Consider the following 22102-nt stretch of genomic DNA (forward strand, 5'->3'; position numbering starts at 1 on the left):
ATGTTCGGAAACCAAGGAAGCTCCTGCAGCCAATCAGAACCCGCGTCGGACATTCAGGTTCCAAAGAAAGTTCGCAAACCGGAACACTCACTTCCGGATTTGCGGCATTCGGGAGCCAAGGCGTTCGACTTCCGAGGTACGACTGTATACGTTTACAATTTACCATATACATTTCTGGATGAAATGTAGTTCTATTTTTAGAAAGCAAAATGCGGCGCCTTCTGTGCCCTGGCTGGCCCAAGCCCAGCAAGGCTTAGGAAGCGGCAGTTTTTCTGTCAGACACCCAACCACACCACTCACCAGGATTGCTCTGCCCAATGTTTCATGGAGAACATGTGCTGATCAGCACTAGAAGGTGGTAATAATTCATTTTGGAGATTATGGAAAAGGAGTACCAAATTAATTCGTGACAGACAGAAAGCATTTACCACGTGCTATCATTTCGGCTTGAAAGATACTTAACCTTCTCTACTTAAACAGCAGCAGTGAGACTACAACATAACACTTTTCCAAGTATCCCCGCGGCATTGTGGAATGTTGTCCTGACTTGGATCCTAGCTGATCAGATGTCTTAAATCATCTTAGCCGCTTTTCTTGTCTTCCCAATGCGCGCTTTAGAAGTTAAGGAGGTTTGAGATAATACAATCAAACTGTTTGATTGCAAAATCAAAGAAAGCTTAGGCAAAGTAATAGCGAAGGAAAAAACAAACAAGTTTAGCACAATAGATCTAAAGCTTAGTTACATTGCTACAGCATCCTAATAAATAGCTGCTGTATTCATTAGAATGCTAAGTACTCCAAGAACAGATTCTGAAGCAGCAGCAGCAGCTGCAGCTCAACCACTGAAGTGCTTCGAAGGACAGGGTGTTTTTTTCGGTTGCAGCACCTACCCTAAACCCTTGCAGAGTGAGGTCCATCAGGCCCTATTGTGGCACTGCTCCAAAAGGAGAATGAAGACCTGACATGTTTTAAAGGCCTCTGGTTAATTGTGAAATTTTTGACGGCTCAGTTATTTTTGTGCTGTTAAGATCCCTTAAATTAGTTTGCACATTGTTAATATTAATTTCAGTGAATAAGGAAGGGAGGTTAGGTTTCATTCTGTTTTTACTGGAGAAGTAGGTGAGATAGAATTGTTTAAAAGGATGTCGTAGAAAACAGACGACGCTCAATTTTCAAAGGCCCAAGTCTCCACTGTTATGAACTATTAAAGTTCACATTACAAACGATCCATTTCAGATCATTTTCCGAAAAGGATTGGCAATGGACAAGACTGGAAATAATAACAAACCATTTCTGGTCTTAGCCATCTGCCACATACTTATTTCTTTAATTTCAGTATGCTTCTCTTTCTCAGCCCCCAGTCAGAAGGCGGGCCTCTCCTTTATAAGGGCCCCTTCCTGCACATTATTAGGTTGTCCTTTTTTTATACTTCATGCACCGACAACAAAAGTCAAGAAAAGGACATGTGCTTGAACAGGGAATCTGCTCTCTCTCTCTCTCTTGTGCTCCTTACAAGATTTCAAACATCCCAGGGACACCCTGTGCTCCAAGGAGCAGAATGACACTTCCTTGCGCTGAGCAGCAGCCATAACGCAATGGTTTCATCATAGCTAAGCAGAATAAAGCAAAGCTGTAGAGTGCTGTGATATCAGAACACTCCAGCTAGTCACACACCTTCCAAGACTTCTTGGATCTTCTCAAGTGTCTTTAGTGCTACATCAAACATCGGATATGGCTACCAACCCACTGTATCTTAAAAGTATGAAATGGCTCAATATTTTTCAGCAGATGAATAAACAATGAATCAGTTCTCACACAGGTGAGATACAAGTCCCAAGGACTTCCTGTCACAAAGGATCTGCTCGCATGCCTCTTAACCAGGCATAGGCAAACTCGGCCCTCCAGATGTTTTGGGACTACAACTCCCACCATCCCTAGCTAACAGGAGCAGTGGTCAGGGATGATGGGAATTGTAGTCCCAAAACATCTGGAGGGCCGAGTTTGCCTATGCCTGCTCTTACTAATCTCAACGTTCTGATGAATTGTTTTCCAAAAGTCAAGTATAAAATAATGGAAAAGAACCAGTCAGTCAGGGACAGGTATCTTATACAGCAAAGCATTTTGTTGCCACTTCTGAACACAAGGAATTGTCCTTCGTTCCAACTACAGTTAAACAAACTAGGATGAATCCTTGGAAATAATCCTGGTTTTCTTTCAACTAACTAGTCCTCAAAGATCGGACCCTGCTGCAGTCAAAGGTGAATCTGAAAACTTTCATTCTTCGCCTCTTCTCATGTGAAGGAAGACAGAGGCGTGTGTGAACCTGGGAGTCACCATAGCATGTTCAAGCAAACATCTGAACCAGGCCAGTAAAAGAAATTTATGTTAAGCTCAGTTAATTTGGAGTGTAACTGGACTTTGTTCGTGCATCTTTTTAAGCGGTGGAGCGCTAAGAAAAAATAACTTCAAAAAGAAAAGTGAGAAGCCATTCTTTTTGGAAATTAAGTTTTGAAAACTTTTTGCACAGGGGTTACGTTCCGGATCCCAGCATGCATCAGGAGGGCCTGCATAAAGTGTTCCTTTCTGTCCCTTTAGGGACGTTTTAGTGATATTTTCAGGTCAATTCCGGGTTCAGTGCTGTGCGCGCATGATCACGTGTAAACAGGTTGTTGCCTGTACTCAGATTTCTGATTCTTAAGTCTACCAGAGATACCAGCAGTCAGATTTAAGTTACCTACAGCTCCTTATGACAATACGTAATTTACAAAATGCCTACATATTGCCACTATACAATTGGGTTGTGTACAAAGTATTGCATTATTACAGTGCGCTGTAAACATCGTTAGATTTAACCTCAATACTGAATATATTTAATTAGAAGTAAATCCCACCAAGTTAAACAGAACTTAACTTCCCGGTTAAGTGTTCTTCAAAGCACAAGCACAGGGAGCTATTTATATAAACACATTAGTTTCTCTTATAGTTATGGTATACAAATGCTACACCAGTACACTTATAATATTTCCAGTTCATAAAAATATTGTCTTTCCCCCTATCATCAACAAGTCCTACTTCTGAAGATCATTCAGTTTCAGAAACAAAGTACTGATTTCTAAAACTTCGCGATGTTATTATTGCTACCGTCGCTCAGGCTTTTGCTTACATTTTCAGTGGAACATTATCTATTCAAACAAACAGGAGGGCAGCCTACGCAATTGCAGCAAAAAGCTTATCGCGGGTTTCAAGAAAGGCTATGCACCTATGTAAAAGTTGGCATTTATTACACAGTGAAGCGGTTCTGTATCAATATAAGATCCGTATTAAATCTTCTATAATTTGGGATCCTGCAAGGCATTTCGAGAATCAATTATTGGGAAATCCCCTGCTCCCGATTGTACAATAGCACAAGTCAGTTGGCTCCAGGGCAGCAGGAATACTCTCGTGCAAAACCTCATACAGCATTATCACTGACGCTCAGGGCCAAGTGAGCAGGAGGCACAATGCTCATCAAGTCTTGAAACACGAGCAAAAAGTGCCCTCCCTTCGCCACATGAGCTTTTTTCTACCTCATTCCAGATACTTCAAGCCGCAGAGCTTTCCTCCTTGTTAACCCACCCACCCCGACACAAGATAATCCTTTTAGCTTATTGCATCCTAGGAGACGGGGGAAGTGAAGCTGCAAGATTCACACCTCACCATTTTTCTTTTGGGAAGTCCCCCCAGAGCATGTAGAAACTCTTACCTTGTCTCTTTATGGATCCTTCTCCTGTACCCTACTTGGTGCCCTGGGGCACCCAGTCTTCTCTTAGAAGGAATAAGGTGGGGCCGAGATGATGAATTTGGAAATCCCCTTTCAGCTTTCATCTAGCCTTGCAGTTTACCAGCACAGTACAATGCAATTTTTCTATTGAACTGACTGCTGAAGCTCAGGGTTAGGTGAGCGGGAAACTATGCTGCATGGCAAATACATGCCATGAGGAACATGTTCCCTGTCCCCAACTGCCTCCTCCAGTTAATTTTTTTTTTTAATGTTTGATGTCTTACTGTGTTTTAATTTGTCGAAAGCTGCCAAGAGTGGCTTGGGTAACCCAGTCAGATGCACGGCCCATACATTTATTATTATTTATTTGTTCTAGATACAGGTAGGCAGCCTGCTGGTCTGACGCAGTCGAAATATATTTTTAAAAAATTAAAAAATTGTCCAACAGCACCTTAGAGACCAACTAAGTTTGTTCTCGGTATAAGCTTTCATGTGCATGCACTATTCTTCAGATACCGAGAACAAACTTAGTTGGTCTCTAAGGTGCTACTGGACATAATATATATATATATATATATATATATACACACACACACACACACACATATATATATATATATGTTGTTGTTGTTACACTATTATATGTTAGTAGCTCAAACAGGCCAGTTCTGTCCCCTCCTTCCTATCACCCCCACCCCAATTCAGCGGACACCCACAGCACAATTTTAGCCCTGGTTATTTAAATGTACAAAATCATTTGGTTCAGCAGATCTGGAAAGTCCTGCAAATATACACAAGCCAGAACACTGTTTGTGGATGTTGCCATTTCACTGCCAATCTGATAGGAATGGGACCACTAAGTTCACCATTTTAAAAAAAAAAAAAGTAGAACTACAGTCAGGGACACCTAACAGTGCTGTTTGGTGATCAGTTCTGTTATTTACGCACCTTCTGAAAGCTCCTCTTGCTGTGTTATGTACTACTCAGGAACAAGGATGGCTGTCAGCCCCAGCCTCTTAAAACGGGAGGTGAGTTGGTTTCTGGAGAAAGACTCATTTCTTCCTCACTCAATGCTATGTCTCCACGTAGCACAGAAGGAACATTTACGACATAGGGCACATACTCCCCAGCCGTTATCCCTATGCCCTTCTGAGATGCTATATGTTGTTCCAGACTCATATAGCTTCTGTTCTCCCAGTTACCACCCTCAGCATGGCCAACCATGTTTTGGGGGGTTTATTTACAACCTTGTATTGCTGTGAATAGCCAAGGGAACCCCTAAGCATGCAGAAACCCCCACTATGCGTGTGAATTGCTGCCAAATATTTAGATGCAGGGCCACAAAGTTCAGTATTTGGAAGAATGGTAGTGATGCAATTCCAGGGGAATCAGTAGAGACCCTGGAAGTTCAAAAAGGTTGTACTCTTTTGCAGAACTGGCAGAGAGACCTACGTGGAGATAATGTTTAGAATGGGGCGATAATTTGGGCTTGCTATATTCAGCACAAACTTCCAATTTGCTATTGTTTGACCAATTCAGATACACCAACTGGCCTTGTTCGCATGCCACATTAAACCACCACTTAAAACAAAGTGTAGTTAATAGCAATACTCTCTCATTCCTGATGTCATGCCAGAGATAAGCCAGTCGTAGGCTGACATGTCATCTAAAAACCACTAGAAACAAACAAGGTTTGTCCTTGGTTCTAGGAAAACAAACCATAAAAGAAATTTCAGATGATGCAACAAATCAGACTTGGCTTGTTTTGTCTGTGGTGGATATTCAGCACTGGGAAAGAAATACCATGAGAACTTTTGAGTAGCAGGCACCAACACATTTCCCTTTCACATCAAATCATAACTCGTTTTCAACTATTGTGATGTGTTAACTAGGAATCAGAAGTGGTCACATGAGGAGAGAGAACCATTTCAAATCCTGTTCACAATGGCCGAACTGCTGTGATACCTGAACTAGACTTTAGTGTAAAGCACACTCTACAAAATTAGTCCTAATTAAATGGCAAGGAAATATTAGCATTATATCTGCGGCAAAATTCTAAATTCCGGAAGACAATTCTCATAATTGAACTTCCTGTTAAATATCTGAAGCATGGCTAGACTATAGTAGTCTAATCCAGAAATCAACTTTGCAAGTTACTAGGGTGAAGTCTAAAGTAAACTGAATTTGGGGATGCAAATATTGTGACTTGATCCTCGCTGCATTGGAAAGTTTGATAAGAAGTTGGACATGCATAATTTAAATCTTAAAAGGCTTGGGGGGAACCCAGTTCCTTTTTCCAATTATTATAAATGCTGACAATTACTTTTAGCGACATCTCGTTGTGGATGAGAAATTTGTGGTAGGTGGCTTGCTTTCTTATCTGAGTGTGTAAGAATGTGTTTGCAATTTCCCTTCCCATTCACAGGAGAATTCATTGATACCAGAGATGAGACACAAAGATGAGATCGTTTTGTTGCTATTTAGTTAGCACTTTCACTTGCAATGATTCATTTCGTTAAGGAACATTCCATTAAATGCCATTAAGGAAGTATCTACTCTAGAAGATTCCTTTCAGGAAAATTCACGCCAATGCTTCTCTTCTCCAACTATTTTCATCTACTGCCATTATTTATATATTTGATATGTAGAAATACCATCAGAGGTCTCAGAATTACTAGTATTACGAAAAGCACAAGAGAACGCCATGTGTGATCAGCTACATCCTGGATTAGTTATAGTTGGAGAAAGGCACACTGAGAGAAATGGTTAGAAAAAGGGGTGGGAACCATAATTCTAGTCTGGATCCGAGGCCTCTCCTCTTTGGCCCTGCCTACCCTCAGATGGAAATTAGGCTAAGAAAAAAGCTCCTATTGGTGCCAAACTACCATTCAGAGAGGAGCTATTGAGTAAAAAGAGGTATTCCTTACCCATTTTTTGCTTTGGCCATGACATACAGTCAATAAAAGGTACCAAACCAATTACCACCAAGGGAATGTGGCTGTCAACATAAAAAGGACGCCCACCACTTGATTTAAACCATTTATCCAAACATATAAATATTTGCAGGGAACCATAACATTTTGTGGAAAGGTCTTTTTCATTTGTGCTCTTTTTCACTCTCCTTTTTTTCTGTCTCCGTCTCACATGCCTGCTTCTTGCCTGCCCACATTTCCTGTAGCCAATTCCCAATTACCTTTTAAAAGCTCATCCCATTTATAAGGCTAAACCATTATCAAAATAAGTGTTTTAACGTTACCTGAGTGCCATTTTAGATACTGTTTTAATAAATTTATTGTAGGATGGAGAATGTGAAAACCTTGCTTCAGGCTCTCTGAGAACCAGAGACTACATTGCTGCATTATTTTTCCTTTGCGTCACACATTTGGAAGGACACAGATGAGCAAGTTAAAATTTGGCTCTATTCCAGGCTCTGACACTAACTCACTGAGGCTGTGGACAAGTGATTAGCTTCAACTACATCTTAGCTTCCTGGTGCGCAATGAAGATAATAAATACTTTTCGTTCTGCTGTGTGAGGCTACATTCCTTAATCCACTCACATGGCTTTTAAATGCCACGGAAATTGACAGGGCTCATAAGCACTCAAAGGGGCCACAGAAGCATACATTAAAACTAAGAAGGGACCATCAGATGCCAAATAACCTGGTTCAAGTTATCTAAGATGACACTGGAACAGTGTATGACTATTGAGTGTTTACTCAATAGTCCTGCTGAATTCAAAGGGATTTATGCACATGTATGCAAAGGACTGAATTCAAACAGTCACTGAAGCTAATGAAGGTTCTCCCATGCTATCCACATACAGCTTACCTAATCATTCTATTCCCCTCCGCCGCAATACTCATTCCTATTCACACCATAAACACTATCTAGAGAACAACCAGGAAGCCACAGAAAAGATGAAGATTTTCATTAGGCATCGAACATACAATTCCCTATATCACCCACGTACAGACGCGTTCGAAAATTAAAGAGAGTATCCATTTCTGGCAAACCCATGGAATCAAATCTGAAAGGTTAACGTAAAATGCCAAATCATCCCACCACTTAAAACTTGCATTTCAATTAACCGCCCCCCCCACACACACACTTCAAACCTGCTCCTTTTTAACAGCAAAGCACTGACATGTTGTTTTCCGTCAAATCCTATTCCTAGCAGGCACCTCTAAAAACTAGTCAGGGTATTAACCGGGCAGATAACACACAAGGAAAGAAAGCAAAGTGGTGGTGGTTTGAGTGTCAAAACTTCCCTTTTTTACACACACACACACACACACACACACACACACACACACACTGATCTGCAGTGTACTGTTAACTGCGCCCAGAAACAGCGTTCAAAATAGCTTGCTTCCGCTAGGGAGTACAGGCTGCCTTTTCTTTTCTCCTTTCCCCCCCTTCCCTCCAACCAGCCATTTTGCCCTTAAAGTGTCTTCTCGCTTCCTCCTCTCCTTCAACCCAGCCTACATTTTGTGCTGCTGCGGGGTTCCGGGGTGACAGCTGACATTCAGGAGCAGGAAGGGGGGTGGGGTGGATGATGGTTCACTTTTTTGAAAGGTGGGGTGGGGGTGGAAAGCCCAGATAGACCTCCCTTTGCCTTGGGGTGGGGAGGAGGAGGGGTGAGCGGGAGAAACCAAAGCTTCCCGCCTCTCTGCCTGCCTCCCCCCCCCACCTCCCCAAACCTGCGCCGCCGCCCCGTCAAGCCCCGTTTGAAGATGCAACGAGAGGCGCCGCGGCATTCAGAGGCTCGAGGGGATGTCCCGGTGCCGCCGCCTCCTCCTCCTCCTCTCTCCCCCCACCCACCCCAGGGAGCCCGCCCGCCCGCCCGGCTCCTCCCGGAGACGCAGGGGAGCTCGGGGACCCCCTCTCCCCGGCAGGTCGGCCTTGCGATCGTCCCTCCCCCGGGCGGGCGGGCAGTGCTCTGCGGTGTCTCTCCGCGTCCCTCCCCCCGGGCGGGCGGTCGGTCTGCGGCGTCTCTGCCTCTCTCCCCCCCCCCTTCTCCGGCAGGCCGTGCGAGCGCGGCGGGGCGGGCACTTACCGCTCCGGCAGGCGGAGAAGCGTCGTCGTCGTCGTCCTCCGGCGACGGCGGCCCGATCTTGCTGCAGGTAGCCGCCAAGAGCGCCAGCGGCGACGGCTGGGTGTCCTGGGGTGGGGTGAAGGGGGGGGGAGCGGGAGACAGGCGGCGGGAGAGGTGGGTTAGCGCGGGGCGCGTCTCCGTCGGTCCCCTTCCCTCCGCCCGCGCAGCAGCAGCAGCAGCGGCGCCGCCGCAGCCACCGAAACCCCGCGCTCGCGACGTGTCACCGCCGGGGGGTGGGGAGGAGGGGGAAAGAGAAGGGCTCCGGGCCCGAAGCCTGCTGCTTCACCCGCCCTCCCGCCTCTCACCTGCGGGGTGCCCGACTCGTCCGAGGCGTCGGCCGAAGCCGCTGCAGAGCCGCCGTTCCCGTGCTGCAGATATTCGCCGTGGGGGCCGCCGCCGCTGTTGCTGCCGCCGCCGCTGCTGTCCACGTCCAAGGCAGCCATTTCCTCTTGTTTCACGGGCTTCTCCGGAGCTGCGCGCATAACGGGGGGGGGGAGTAGTTGGAGAAGGGGGGGGTTAGAAAAAAAAAGATAGGCCGGGTTGTTTGGTGGTGCGGGGGGGGGGTTGGAAGGAGAAGTTGGGCGGTGGGGGGGGGGCGGAAAGAATCGGTCGGAGGGGGGAGGGGAGGAGAGTCACTGGCGGGCGCGCTCGCCCCCTCCCTTCCCCATCACCCCGGCGCTTGCTCGCTCGCTGGCTCGCTCCCTCCCGCGCAAGGCGAGCCCGCCCTGCTTTCCCTCTGCTCCCCTCCCTCTGTTCCCTCCTCCTCCTCCTCCTCCCTCCCTCCCTCCGCGCCGCTGCCGCCGTCCCTGCTGCCCCTGCCCCTCTTTTCTCCCTCCTCCCCCTGGCTCTGCTCCTCCTGCTCAGCCAGTGCCGCTCCAGCCACACTCGCAGGCAGACACGCGCGGCGGCGGCGGCGGACGAGCAGCAACCGAGGCGGCGGTTCCCCAACAACAAGGCCCCGTACGTACCGGTCATGGCGGGAGGACGAGCGAGCGACTTGGCAGGCGAGGAGGGAAGGGAGGAAGGAAGGAAAAGCGCTGGCTTGAACCCCGCTGGTCTCTGGCGCGCAGGCCCCGCTGGCGCCCGCTGCCGCTGCTACGGCTAGGCAGCCGCCGCTGCTGCTGCTGCTGCTGTCGCCACCGCCGGGGACATGCTTATTGTGCGCGCGGGGTTGAAGCGGCGGCGGCGGAGGTGGTTCTGCTGGTGGTGGTGGAGGAGGAGGAGGCGGCGGCGGCCTGGCTCCCACTCCGGGGTCCCCCCCCCCCACTTGTTTTGATTGACGGTGCGAGGAAGCCGAAAGGTGGAGCTTGGAGCAAAAGGGAAGAGGGGGCCCGGCCGACACCGCCAGCACCACCACTACTACCGCCGCCTTGCGCGCGCGCGCCCGCCCGCCCTGAGAGCTGGCCCGGAACTCCCGCCTCCCCCCCTCCACTTTGCTCTCGCGGCGTTCCAGGCAGCTCATTGGCTGCGGCGCCGCGCGGCCCGCGCTCTCACTGGCCCTCGCCTCCTGTCGCTCAGCCCGCTTGCGGGAGCGGCCCCCGCTCCCCTCCTCCCCCCTCCCTTGCCGAGGTGGCTTCCTGTTTGCCAGGGTTTGTGTGAGAGACAATGAGCGAGGCCTTGCTCGGGTGGGCTCGGGCTGAGGTGGGGGGGGGGGAGAGCCAGGCCGCGACGGCTGCCTAAACCTCCGGTTGAAAGGGGGAGAGAGGCCCTGAGGCAGCCGCGTCAGGGCTGTTGGCCTTTTCCCTCATGAGAAAGCTTTATAAAGCGCTTGAGGCCTGCTTCCCTCAGAGCGGTTCTCTCCTCGGGCCCTTCTCGATTTCCGTGGGAGACTCGGCGGGGTTTGAATTCTCCCTCGTTCCGGCTGCCACTCAGCGTTTTGTGACAGCGGCTCTAGGGAGGTGGAGGGAAAGTTGGAGGCTGCGCTTATGGACCGAAAACAAAACCACCCCCTCCCCCAAAAAATAATAAAAAATTCTCCAGTTAAAATGTCGGCGCGCTGCGGGCCAATCAGGCCTCGCTTGCGAATGTTTTGAAGGCCCTGAAGTGCCAGACTCGGGCCTTGTGCCTACGTGTTAATTTCATCTGTTAACTTTTTTCCCAGAAGCGGGTTTCTTTTTTAAAAATATTGCAGGCCTTAGTTCCCACGAGCTAAAAGGACATTGACTTCCAGTCTTTAGTCTCCGGTTAAGAGAGTTTTGAATATGAATGGGGCTTCGTCTTGGCGAATGATGAGCTTAGTAAAACACTTGAGTTTTAAAATTATAAACAGTTGAGCATCTCTAATTTCTCTCTCCATGGTTTTAAATAATAAGCTTTTACATTGCTCACTGTGAGTTCATAGAGCAACATATATATATATATATATATAAAATACATACCACTTAAAGCACAAAAGCAGTAATCCACATTTCTCAGTGGCAAAACTGCCATGATTATAGTGAAATTCCTTCCAGTAGCACCTTAGAGACCAACTAAGTTTGTTTTTGGTATGAGCTTTTGTGTGCATGCACGCTTCTTCAGATACCTTTTTTCTTATTTTGTTTCGACTGGCAGACCAACACAGCTACCTACCTGTAACTGTGATTATAATGGTTCTGAATTGTTCCCGAAGAAAGCAATTCCATCTCCCACTGAGATCAATGGAGAAATATCCATTGATTTAATTCTAATGGATCAGGCACTAATCCTCAAGCATTTCTTGAATTAGGATCTGTATAAATTTGTCAAAATTACATGGATGGGTTTTTTTAGATGTGTATTGGATTTTTGTTACTGATATGTGTCACACCAAAATGCACTTCAACTATAAATAGCATAGGGATTGTTTTATATATTTTTGTATAGATCCCTTGTGGAGTTTGAGGTTGGCTTGAAGGCAGTGTTGAACTCTTGAAGACATGCGTTCTTATACTGTCCATGTTTGCTAAGAACTAACTGATATTGTTAAGTGGTGCTAACATTCTAGTAAGTGTACTCACAGGATACCAGCAGCTATTTTACTATGGGGTGGGGGACTTCAGCATACAATCTGTGGTTAGTTCAGGACTTTTTGACATCTTAGTGAAAAGCATTTAGTGAGCATAATAACTGACACAGCACATGACGGGAATAAGTTGGATGCTATATGTTATGAAATACAGTCTGTTCATCAGGCGTTGAAATTGCCAGGATTTGGTCATTATGTTCTAAGTGCAGGTACAATAGACCAATATACACGAGACTTCCTCCTTTTCTATGTCTATTTGTGGCTGGCCAAGAATGGATGGTGTTCATGTTATCAGATGGTGTGCAGTTATAAAACTGATCAAAGCAGAATCATTTTTCTGTTTCAGTTTTGGATTACTTTCAGTTAAGGCAAGGGAATAGTCATGAATTCATCCATATTTAAAATATTGCATATTTTTATTTTAAAGCACAAGCGAGTTTCCCCCTTATTTTGGTTGTGGGCGCAAGAAAGCTGAAAGGAGGCTTGCAGCAGAAGAGGGAGATCTGGCTTGACAGCACCATCACCACAACTACCTCCACCTTGCCTATCAGCTCAGACTCCCCCCCCCCCCCCCAGTGCTCCTAGCGACTCATTGGCTGCAGTGCTCTGTGGCCTAGACACTTTCTGCCTCAAGCCAACAGGAAACCATGTAAATGAATAATGTGAGGTTTTTTGTACCCCTGAACATATTGCATTAACCCATGATCCTGACTTAATAATAATGTAAGCATGAAAATTAATACTGATTTATGAGACATTTTGGGCAGCTAATGTGAAAGTAGCTGTTGGGCACTGTTCATTGAACCCCAGTTCATCAGTGAAAGGGAACCGTGGACACACACAGCTTCAGAGGTTAGATGTAGTAACTACTCTCAGCAGAGGGAATACAGAAATCAAAAGCTTGCAACCAATTCAAAACACTGAAAATCTTTCCTAAAAAGGGTTGTCTTGGTAATATGGCGAACTGCCATTAGGGAAGAAGCAAGGCCGGCCTTGGGAGGGATCAGTTCAGGCCGCAGTAGCGAGAAAGGCCTTTTCTCTTATCCCAACCAGATGTATTTTCAGGAGACGGAAGAGGGCTTCCATTGATCTTAATATGTGGGAAAGGTTGTGTGGGAGAAGATGGTCCTTCAGATAGCATGTTCACAAACAGTAACGGTTAATGGATGTTTTTTACAATCTTTGAAACTGCCAAGAAAAATATTGTCCCTGGAATATATAAATAACTGTAAGCAAACAGTGTCATGTTTGCCCCAGTTTGTTCTTTTAGATAGAACTTCTTCAAGTTTGATAAAAGGTCATGGATTCAGTTTTAATGAAGAGTGAGAGTAGATTTGAATGTGTCTCTTTGTATTATGTTTTCTAGGGGACACAATATATATATATATACAGTGGACCCTCTGGATACGAATTAAATTTGTTCTGGAGGTCCGTACTTAACCTGAAAAGTCTGTAACTGGAGGCACCACTTCTGCGCACACACGCGGCATGATGAGCGCTTCTGCGCGCACGGTGAAACCCAGAAGTATACACTTCCAGGTTTGCCACGTTCGCAACCCAAAAGTTACATATCCAGAGCATTATGTAACTGTGTGTGTGTGTGTGTGTGTGTGGTGTTGTTTAGTCATGTCCAACTCTTCGTGACCCCATGGACCAGAGCACGCCAGGCACTCCTGTCTTCCACTGCCTCCCACGGTTTGGTCAAACTCATGTTAGTAGCTTCGAGAACACTGTCCAACCATCTCGTCCTCTGTCGTTCCCTTCTCCTTGTGCCCTCAATCTTTCCCAACATCAGGGTCTTTTCCAGGGAGTCTTCTCTTCTCATGAGGTGGCCAAAATATTGGAGCCTCAGCTTCAGGATCTGTCTTTCCAGTGAGCACTCAGGGCTGATTTCCTTAAGAAATATTATATTATATATTATTATATTATATATTATTACATTATATTATGTGTCCCCCAGAAAACATAATACGTACAAAGAGACATATTCAAATATATATACACACACATGCTCAAAATATCTGATTATGTGGAAAATGGCTTTAATTTTTTTTTTATTGCCTTTCATCTATCCTGTTAAAGTTTTAGTATAGTGCCTGTCTGACTGCAAATCTGTCTACGCTACTGTGCAATGGTATTGTGTTACACACCACATAGATAAAGCTGTCAAACTTGTGTTTTGAATAAATTTTCAGGATTTGATGAGTAGGGCTTTTCAAATGGGGTTGAGACTCTGCATGTCTGGTGCATGCATACTCTTTCAACACAGGAGCAACAGTTTTCAAAGGTTGCTTATAGTGATACACACTCTATACATGTATAATGTTGAGAACCACAGTCATTTGCAGATATCAAACAAACACCAAAGAACAAATTAAACTCCAGATCAGAGAAAAGGTCCAACAATGACATGAAAGCGGAGTTCAATTTTTATTTAACCAACTGAACCCTAGGCCTAGCCTGTGCTGTGGTATAGAATAATATGGAGCCATTAAAACACTTGAGCTTTGAGAGCAGCTTTCAGTACAGTGATAGATGTCACTGGCAATTCATGGTATCTGTTTCATATGTATTTTTACAGCCATCCCTATAGTAAAGTTTCATTGTGGTTTACATGAAAAGAGCCTGCTACATCAGGCCCATGGCTCACTTAGTCCAGCATCCTGTTTTCACAGTGGCAAACCAAATGCATGTGGAAAGCATGCAAGCAGGGCATGAACACAGCAGCACTCTGCCCACTTGTGACTAAAGGCAATGAGTATTCAGAAGTGGAACACAGCTATTGTGATTACTAGCCAATGATGAGCTTTATCCTCCATGAATTTGTCTGATCCTCTTTTAAAGCCATCCAAGTTGGTGGCTCCCCATTTATAGAAGGTTCTCCCCAGGGAAATTCTGCTAGTGCCTTTATTATACACATTTAGGTGCCAGGCTATAACATTCCTCTTCAGCCTGGCTGATTAATACCCAATGCCCTTCTAAATGTGTTTGGGGAGGGGAGGGGCGTTCATTGGTTTGTGTCTTTAATGTTCTTGCTTTTCTTATGTATTTCGTATTTTTCTGTCGTGAACCGTCCTGAGATGAAGGCGGGTATACAGATTTAATAAATGAAATAAAAATAACTGCTTTGGTAGTATTTGTAAATCTATATAAAGATTGTATGTTTATGTCAATTGTGGCAGAATAACAAAAGAATTTGGTTTTTTTAAGATAGGAATGGTTTGGTAGTATGTTAGGTGACAATGAAAGCTGAATAGTAAAGCCATGCCACCAGTTAAATGGGACAAAGGTCTGAAACCTAGTCCTTAGAGTGGAAAATTCATCAGCCATGATGAAACTCCCTTTGCCCCGAAAAAAATAATAAGGAAAATTAGCTAGTTGGAAAATGTAAGATAGCAGACATTACCACATTTTCCCTTATCAAAGGCCCAGTAAGGTGTTTTTGATACATTAAGTAGAAGTAATTGTGATAAAGGAACCCATATTGTTTGACATTAAACATAAGTTGGCACTGTTAGATCCCCCAACATATTTTTTAAAAAAAGCTTTTATGGGTTATTGTGAATATATTTTATTTGAAACATTTGTAATTTTTTACTTTTTTACTTTTTTTTTACAGTGGCACGCGTAATGTACGCAAATCTCCCAGCAGCCAAACAATGCCAGCCCCTGTACTGAAAGTAGTTCCAGGGGCTCAGCCAGAAAGAGGAGACGGGAAGACTTGATGCATGGCCTGTGTATATTAGTTGATGAAAAGTATAAGGATACCAGAAGTGCCTTTCACATAGACTTGTGGAATAAAATGAATGAAGAGTCAAGCACTGGAGCGCACTGTATAAATACGGAATTTGTATGAGAACGTGGATTGGGATAGTAGTCCGGAAGGTAATGTATTTTCACAAAATACACAAGGCTACCTTTGCATCTAGAAGGAAGCTGCGGCAAGCTGTACGTAGGAACAAAAAAGAAGACAAAATGGTAGTGCCGTGTGCTGAGCGATGCAACAAAATTGTCATAGTCCATCACCACTGACTCTGTATCAAGAACCAGATGTGATGCCCTTCATAATAAAAATGTATGTGTATTTAAGGTGCAAGGAACCCCAAGTCATGGCAGTATTGTCTATATATCACCAAGTGATTAACTCCAGATGACAGCAATTCCAGAGGTTCCACAAATGTTTTTCAAGCATATTCATTATGGTGCATTTGGTTGAAAGACCCAATAATATTAGAGGGCTTTCTAAAATACTCTCAGGTTTCTTACAGGCTTTATTCATGGAACAAAATTAGCCACAATAAGGGAGGTGTTTCCAAACAAGCAACAAGTGGACAGTGATAAACAGTTATTCAACAGAGTTGCCATGTGTTTGCATGCTATTCCATTTACTGAAGCTGGGTTGATGTGACAAACACACTGAAGCACAAAATAATTCAAAAGAACCCAAGGGCCTATGCAAACATATAACATAGCTCAGAAATACTGCTGTTAAAGGCTTTTGAAATGACTGTGATGACCCAAACAGATTATACCATGGACATCACTGGTGTTTTCCATCATTACTGGGAAGCAAATGTCATTTCAGGCTCAAGTTTAAAACACTATTTTAGAGGTCTGGTGAGAATGTTGTTATCTTGACAGCAATGGATTAGTTGACTCAGATACCCCTATGTTGAGAGATCAGAAATAGCAAAGGAAAGGATATTTTTCACCTAGCAAAAATTTTGAGGTGAGTCATCTTGGCCCAATATACTCTCCACCCATTTAAGGTACTAAAACAACCTTCAAAAACGCCTTTTCCTTTTGCTCAAAACAAGTACAAGCTGAAAGCTGTTTCAATGCACATGTTGGAGATCCTTACCACTTTGTATTGATACTACTGATGATACATTCTACTCAATAAAATTATATTTTTATACTTGCACATTGTTTTCGCTGTAATATGCTTACCTGTTTCCATTCCTCTGCTTATTAGTTCATGGCCTAGATCAGTGTTTCCCAACCTTTTTCTGATTGTGGCCCCCTTCCAACCTTGTTTCCTTCCTGTGGTCCCCCCCCCATGGGCGTAGCCAAATAAGTAAAAATCAATACAAATCTGAGCTTCTGTCCCCACCCCTAACAAAAATCCTGGCTATGCCCATGGCCCCTCCCCCCGTCTTACTGGTAGAAAGGTAGCTATTTAAAAGTTTTGTTTGTAAATGGCACACGTTTTCTTTGTAATTCATACAAAGTACAATCACATAAAATGATAGGAACATAATGAAACATTGAAGCAGAAAACCATAGAATCATGGAAGGGACCCCATAGGTCATCTTTCCTAGTGCATGAGGGCGATCCATCTTCCATGTATTAAAAAAAGTAAACAACACTTGCTTGACTCCACTTATTTGACACACATGGGAAAATCTACAGATACATTCCAAAAGGTGCACAGGGAGTTCTGTATATATGGGAGAATTTTAAAAAGCAAGTGGTCCTCACTGATCTACTGCAAAAATATCTTGCCATCCGGAGGAGCCCTGGCTGCCTAGATATAGCCCCACACACCCTTACTTGGGAGTAAGTCCCACTGAAAGTGTGGCTTCTGAGTAGACAGCTATTTACTAGATGCACGTCAGCAGCACCAGACTTGGCTAGGCGCTGGGGTGAATTTCGCCCCACGCCTTGCAGAGCCAGGCTGACAGTGCTGATGGGCCCTTTGCCCCTCTGCAACATCCAAAGGCCCTGATCCACTAAGCACGGGTGGATGGCGCCCTGCGCCTTGCAGTCACGCCCAGGCTGCCACTGGGCCCAGCACTAGTGGGAGCAACAAGCAGCTCTGGCTTGCCCAACCCTACCCATACCCCAGCACCGAACTTACCTGACCTGGGGGCTCTGGATTGTGGGATGCACTGGTCATAACGGGAGCCTCAGTGATGGCCCTCTCCCACTGGAAACAAACCAGGACTGCTCCAAGAAAATGCACGTGGCAAAAAGGAGCACCACACCCTGGTGCCCCCCTCCCTTACCCACTTATGATTGACCAAGCGGAGAGCCAGGACTTTTTAAAAAATATTTTTTTGTGTGTGTGTATTTTTCACCTGTGGCCCTGACTTCCTCTTCTAGAAGGAGGTAGGGCGATTCCAAGATGGCGATGGCATAGCAAGCGGGCTTCGGATCTCTGCTGATAACAGGACTGTAATTAGTGCTATTTGCTACCCAGGGAGGTAATTTTTCCTCTTTTTTTACTTCTCTACTTTTAAACTTGCGGAACACAGGTGGCGCTGTGGGTTAAACCACAGAGCCTAGGACTTGCCGATCAGAAGGTCGGCGGTATTTGAATCCCTGCAACGGGGTGAGCTCCCATTGCTCAGTCCCTGCTCCTACCAACCTAGCAGTTCGGAAGCATGTCAAAGTTCAAGTAGATAAATAGGTACCGCTCCGGCGGGAAGGTAAAGGGCGTTTCCGTGCGCTGCTCTGGTTCGCCAGAAGCGGTTTAGTCATGTTGGCCACAGGACCCGGAAGCTGTACGCCAGCTCCCTCGGCCAATAAAACGAGATGAGCACCACAACCCCAGAGTCGGCCACGACTGGACCTAACGGTCAGGGGTTCCTTTAGCTTTACCTTTACTTTTAAACTTACCAACCTACTGAGATTCTATCAGCACCTTCTTATCTATGCTATGAGGAACACCTTGGGCAAGTTCTGTGAAGCATCCTGGGCAGCCTGCCAGCTATTAACCGCCAGCTCCCTTTTATACTTTGTTCCTGGAACTCCTGGCAGTCACCCCTCTTGAAATATCCTGGGGACCGCAAGGAGGCCACATGGCCTCCGGTTGGGAAATGAGTGCTCTAGATCCTTTGTCATGGAGTATTCCTTGGATGGCCATTTCGTCACTTAAAATAGCCTTCTGGCAAACCAAACCGCCACTCCCCTTCATCTGGAATGAGAAGGTGGGACGCAGCAATTAAGGAGAAATACGAGTTTTGCAGCCCAGTCTTCCTTCTGGCGTGACTTCCCTGAAAGAAGGTGAGAGGGAGAATAATTGGAGCGCACCAGTTAAAACGAGAAGTCCTCCTCTTGCTCACAGACTCAGATCTATGTCTTCCTCCTTTTGAGCTGTTTCACGGCTCAGATAGGAAGGAGAAAAGAGATAGGGGCTGGACAATGCTGCTTTGAAGACTGGATCCAATCTGAGGGCTACCAGTTGCCAATCTCTTCTTTACATTCACGTTTTTTCATCAGGGAGGGCGACGATATGCTATGGGAGACGAAAGGCAATGAAAACCTAGAGTTGAAATAGGCGTCAACGTGAGCTAAGAAGCTATAATTGGTGTAGGGTTGTAAGGATGCCGCAATGGGCAAGGAGGAAATCGCTTATTTGAACTTCATTTCTTAGTTTCAAAAACAACCAACTTCAACTTTAAAAAAAGATCCCCTATAAGCGGAATAGGACTGTTGCCGTTCCCTCTGGCCTGACCAATTTAGAAATCGGGGCGATACAAAGATGTCTAATTTCCAATGAATGTAATGGACTGATTTCAAGTTCGGTTCTCATTATACTCTTACCTTGGGAAAGAAATATAGAAAAAGAAATCTGTTTCTAAAACATCTCGTGTGCTTATCTGCTGCTTCAACAGCACCAAAAAACAAACAAAGCATAATATAAAGGGGTGCCACATAAAACTTGCCCCAAATTTACTGCCTTTAAAAATAAAAAGTTTTGTTTTAATCTTTCACTGGTTGGATTATAATAATGATCAGCTCTGTAAGAGGAATCGCCAAATCTCACAGCAGTGAAATGAAACTACAACCTTCCCAAGCAGTTACATTTTGCAATTTTATGAGCGAATAAATACCCTCTTTCGGCACATTATGATTGTCATTCCTTGTTTGTCTTTCCTTTTTTAAAAAACTGAAATAAATCGGAAAAGAATATATTCTACTCCCCAATACTATAGTTGCAGCTTCAGTAAATGATTGCATTTGATCTCAACATCAGTGATTTAATTAAACAAGTACATTTTTATCCCATTTTAAAGGAGCAAGTACAGTAGCTTAAAGCCTTTACAGGTGTAGCACTGAGAATTTTCTTTTTAAGAGAACAATGATATTTTAAAGTAAAAAAAAAAAAAGTATTATAACTTTTCAGGGCATCTCTGCCCTGAATTATGTTGTTAACACGACACCATAAAGTATCGATTTATAGGGCAATTAATCAATAAAGAACGTTCTATCCAGAAGGGAACATGTATTTTGCTAAGTACTGTACTTCGGCCTTGCAAATGGCTATGGACAAATGTTATTTCTGTTTTAAGTACTTCATTTTAAGTTCTGAGTTAAAGAGTTTTATTTAATCATGATTGGGCAACTTGGTGTTATGGATGGCCCACTACAGCAGCTTGTACAGGATCTAATAATAATAATACAGTGGTGCCCCGCAAGACGAATGCCTCGCAAGACGGAAAACCCGCTAGACGAAAGGGTTTTCCGTTTTCAGAGGTGCTTTGCAGGACGAATTTCTCTATGGGCTTGCTTCGCAAGACGAAAATGTCTTGCGATTCCTGGGGTTTTTTTTCGCTCCCCACCCCCTTTTTCTAAGGCGCTAAGCTGCTAATAGCCTTTTAGCAGCTAATCCGCTAATCCCTTAAGCCTTTAATAGCCGCAAATAGCCGCTAATAGCCGCTAAACTGCTAATAGTGCTAATCCGCTAATAGGGTTGCTTCGCAAGATGAAAAAACCGCTAGACGAAGAGACTCGCAGAACGGATTAATTTCGTCTTGCGAGGCACCACTGTAATAATAATAATAATAATAATAATAATAATAATAATAATAATAATATTTACACCCCACCCATCCGCCTGGGTTGTCCCAGCCACTCTGGGTGGCTTCCAGCAAATACAAAAGCAAAATAAAACATCAAGCATTTTTTAAAAAATCCCTATACAGGGCTGCCTTCAGAAGTCTAAAAGTTGTATAGCCACCAGGTGCATGCAACAGACTCGCTATATTTGCTTTGTGTAGCGGCTCATATTGGTCCATGAAATAGGGAAACCTTTTGGCTCACTAAGGGGAAAAAATGTATATTCTAAATAATGATGTTACAGCACTCTACGCAGTGTTCACTAGTTGCTGAAAAGAAAGGTGTAAGGAAAGGAAAACAAGGGATAACATACCCTCCAACATTTGTCTGATGAACATTGGAGGAAGGCAGAGGGCCTTCCTGGTAGTGGCACCCGCCCTGTGGAACGCCCTCCCATCAGATGTCAAGGAAATAAACAACTATCTGACTATTAGAAGACATCTGAAGGCAGCCCTGTTTAGGGAAGTTTTAAATGTTTGATGTTTTGTTGCTTTTTAATTATTATTATTAATATTCTGTTGGGAGCCTCCCAGTGTGGCTGGAGAAACCAAGCCAGATGGGCGGGGTATAATTTGTTGTTGTTGTTGTTATACGTCCTAAGAAAAAGCAGGGCATTTCAGGATCACATCAGAAACCAAGACGGCTTCTGTAAATCTGGGACTGTCCTTGCAAAATAGGGGCACTTGGTGGTCCTGGTATAAGCAGTGGCGTAGCGTGGGGGGTGCAGGGGGGGGCCGGCCGCACCAGGCGCAACATCTGGGGGGCGCTCGCACTCGCAGCTCTCTGCCCCCTGCTAAAATCCACGGGTTAGGGGGCGCAAATTACTTGCCTTGCCCCGGGTGCTGACAACCCACTCTACGCCACTGGGTATAAGGTAGGGTAATTGTTTCTCAAGAAACTTCACTATTCACATTTAGTAGGCACAAGTTATCAGGCTTCTCAAGACTGTCCGGCAGTTTATCCTTTTGAGCCTTGCAGCTCTTTAAGTCACAATCAGGAATTTCAAGGTCCCCTTCACGGAATTTGTAACTCTTTCTTTCTGGGAGTAGCGCTTTGCTCGCAAATCACCTTCCTGCAGTTTCAATGCTAGCCGCCCATCTAAGTTCTTTCTCTCACCTTTTCCTTCCTTCCTCTTCAAGAGACAGAAGAGGGCATGTGGAAGGGTTTGCATTGTGCAGAATCTCAAATTGATCCATCACAGCAAAAGGGCAGCACATCTCAGGGGCAGAACACAACTGTGTTTGTTAAGGTGCCTTGTAAGCCAGGGGCATGCTGTTGGAAACATTTCCTTTGCACGTGCACACTCACAACCAGACATATTCCTGACTCATAATTACTAAATATAGAACTGGCGCTTTCAAAAGCATTTCATGACCCCCATCTGAAACTGTCAGGAAGAATGGTGACGAAACAG

The 22102-nt window shown here is 44.9% G+C and overlaps 1 protein-coding gene and 1 long non-coding RNA gene across 4 annotated transcripts in view; one reads left to right on the forward strand and one right to left on the reverse strand.

Annotated features, from left to right (window-relative positions):
• Positions 1–10272, reverse strand: part of SP3 (Sp3 transcription factor) — a gene marked incomplete at its 5' end in the record, with an annotated part of 25501 nt that extends 15229 nt beyond the window's left edge. The window contains 3 exons of one of the 2 annotated variants that reach the window (XM_083408267.1): positions 8819–8923; positions 9163–9329; positions 9826–10272. In XM_083408267.1, coding sequence (XP_083264393.1) covers positions 8819–8923; positions 9163–9329; positions 9826–9832 — 279 coding nt within the window. Of the gene's footprint in view, positions 1–8818; positions 8924–9162; positions 9340–9825 lie in introns of those variants that run through there. The other variant, XM_083408266.1, reaches the window with a different exon arrangement.
• Positions 8779–16764, forward strand: LOC310664929. 2 transcript variants are annotated; one of them, XR_014505115.1, is made up of 2 exons: positions 8779–8885; positions 15463–16764. It is a non-coding gene; the product is annotated as an uncharacterized lncRNA (long non-coding RNA). The 2 variants fall into 2 exon arrangements; XR_014505116.1 differs by lacking the exon at positions 8779–8885 and adding an exon at positions 9350–9817.
• Positions 16765–22102: the final 5338 nt, after the last annotated feature.

Source organism: Podarcis tiliguerta (assembly GCF_965153285.1).
Source record: "Podarcis tiliguerta genome assembly, chromosome: 1".
NCBI classification, from domain to species: domain Eukaryota; kingdom Metazoa; phylum Chordata; class Lepidosauria; order Squamata; family Lacertidae; genus Podarcis; species Podarcis tiliguerta.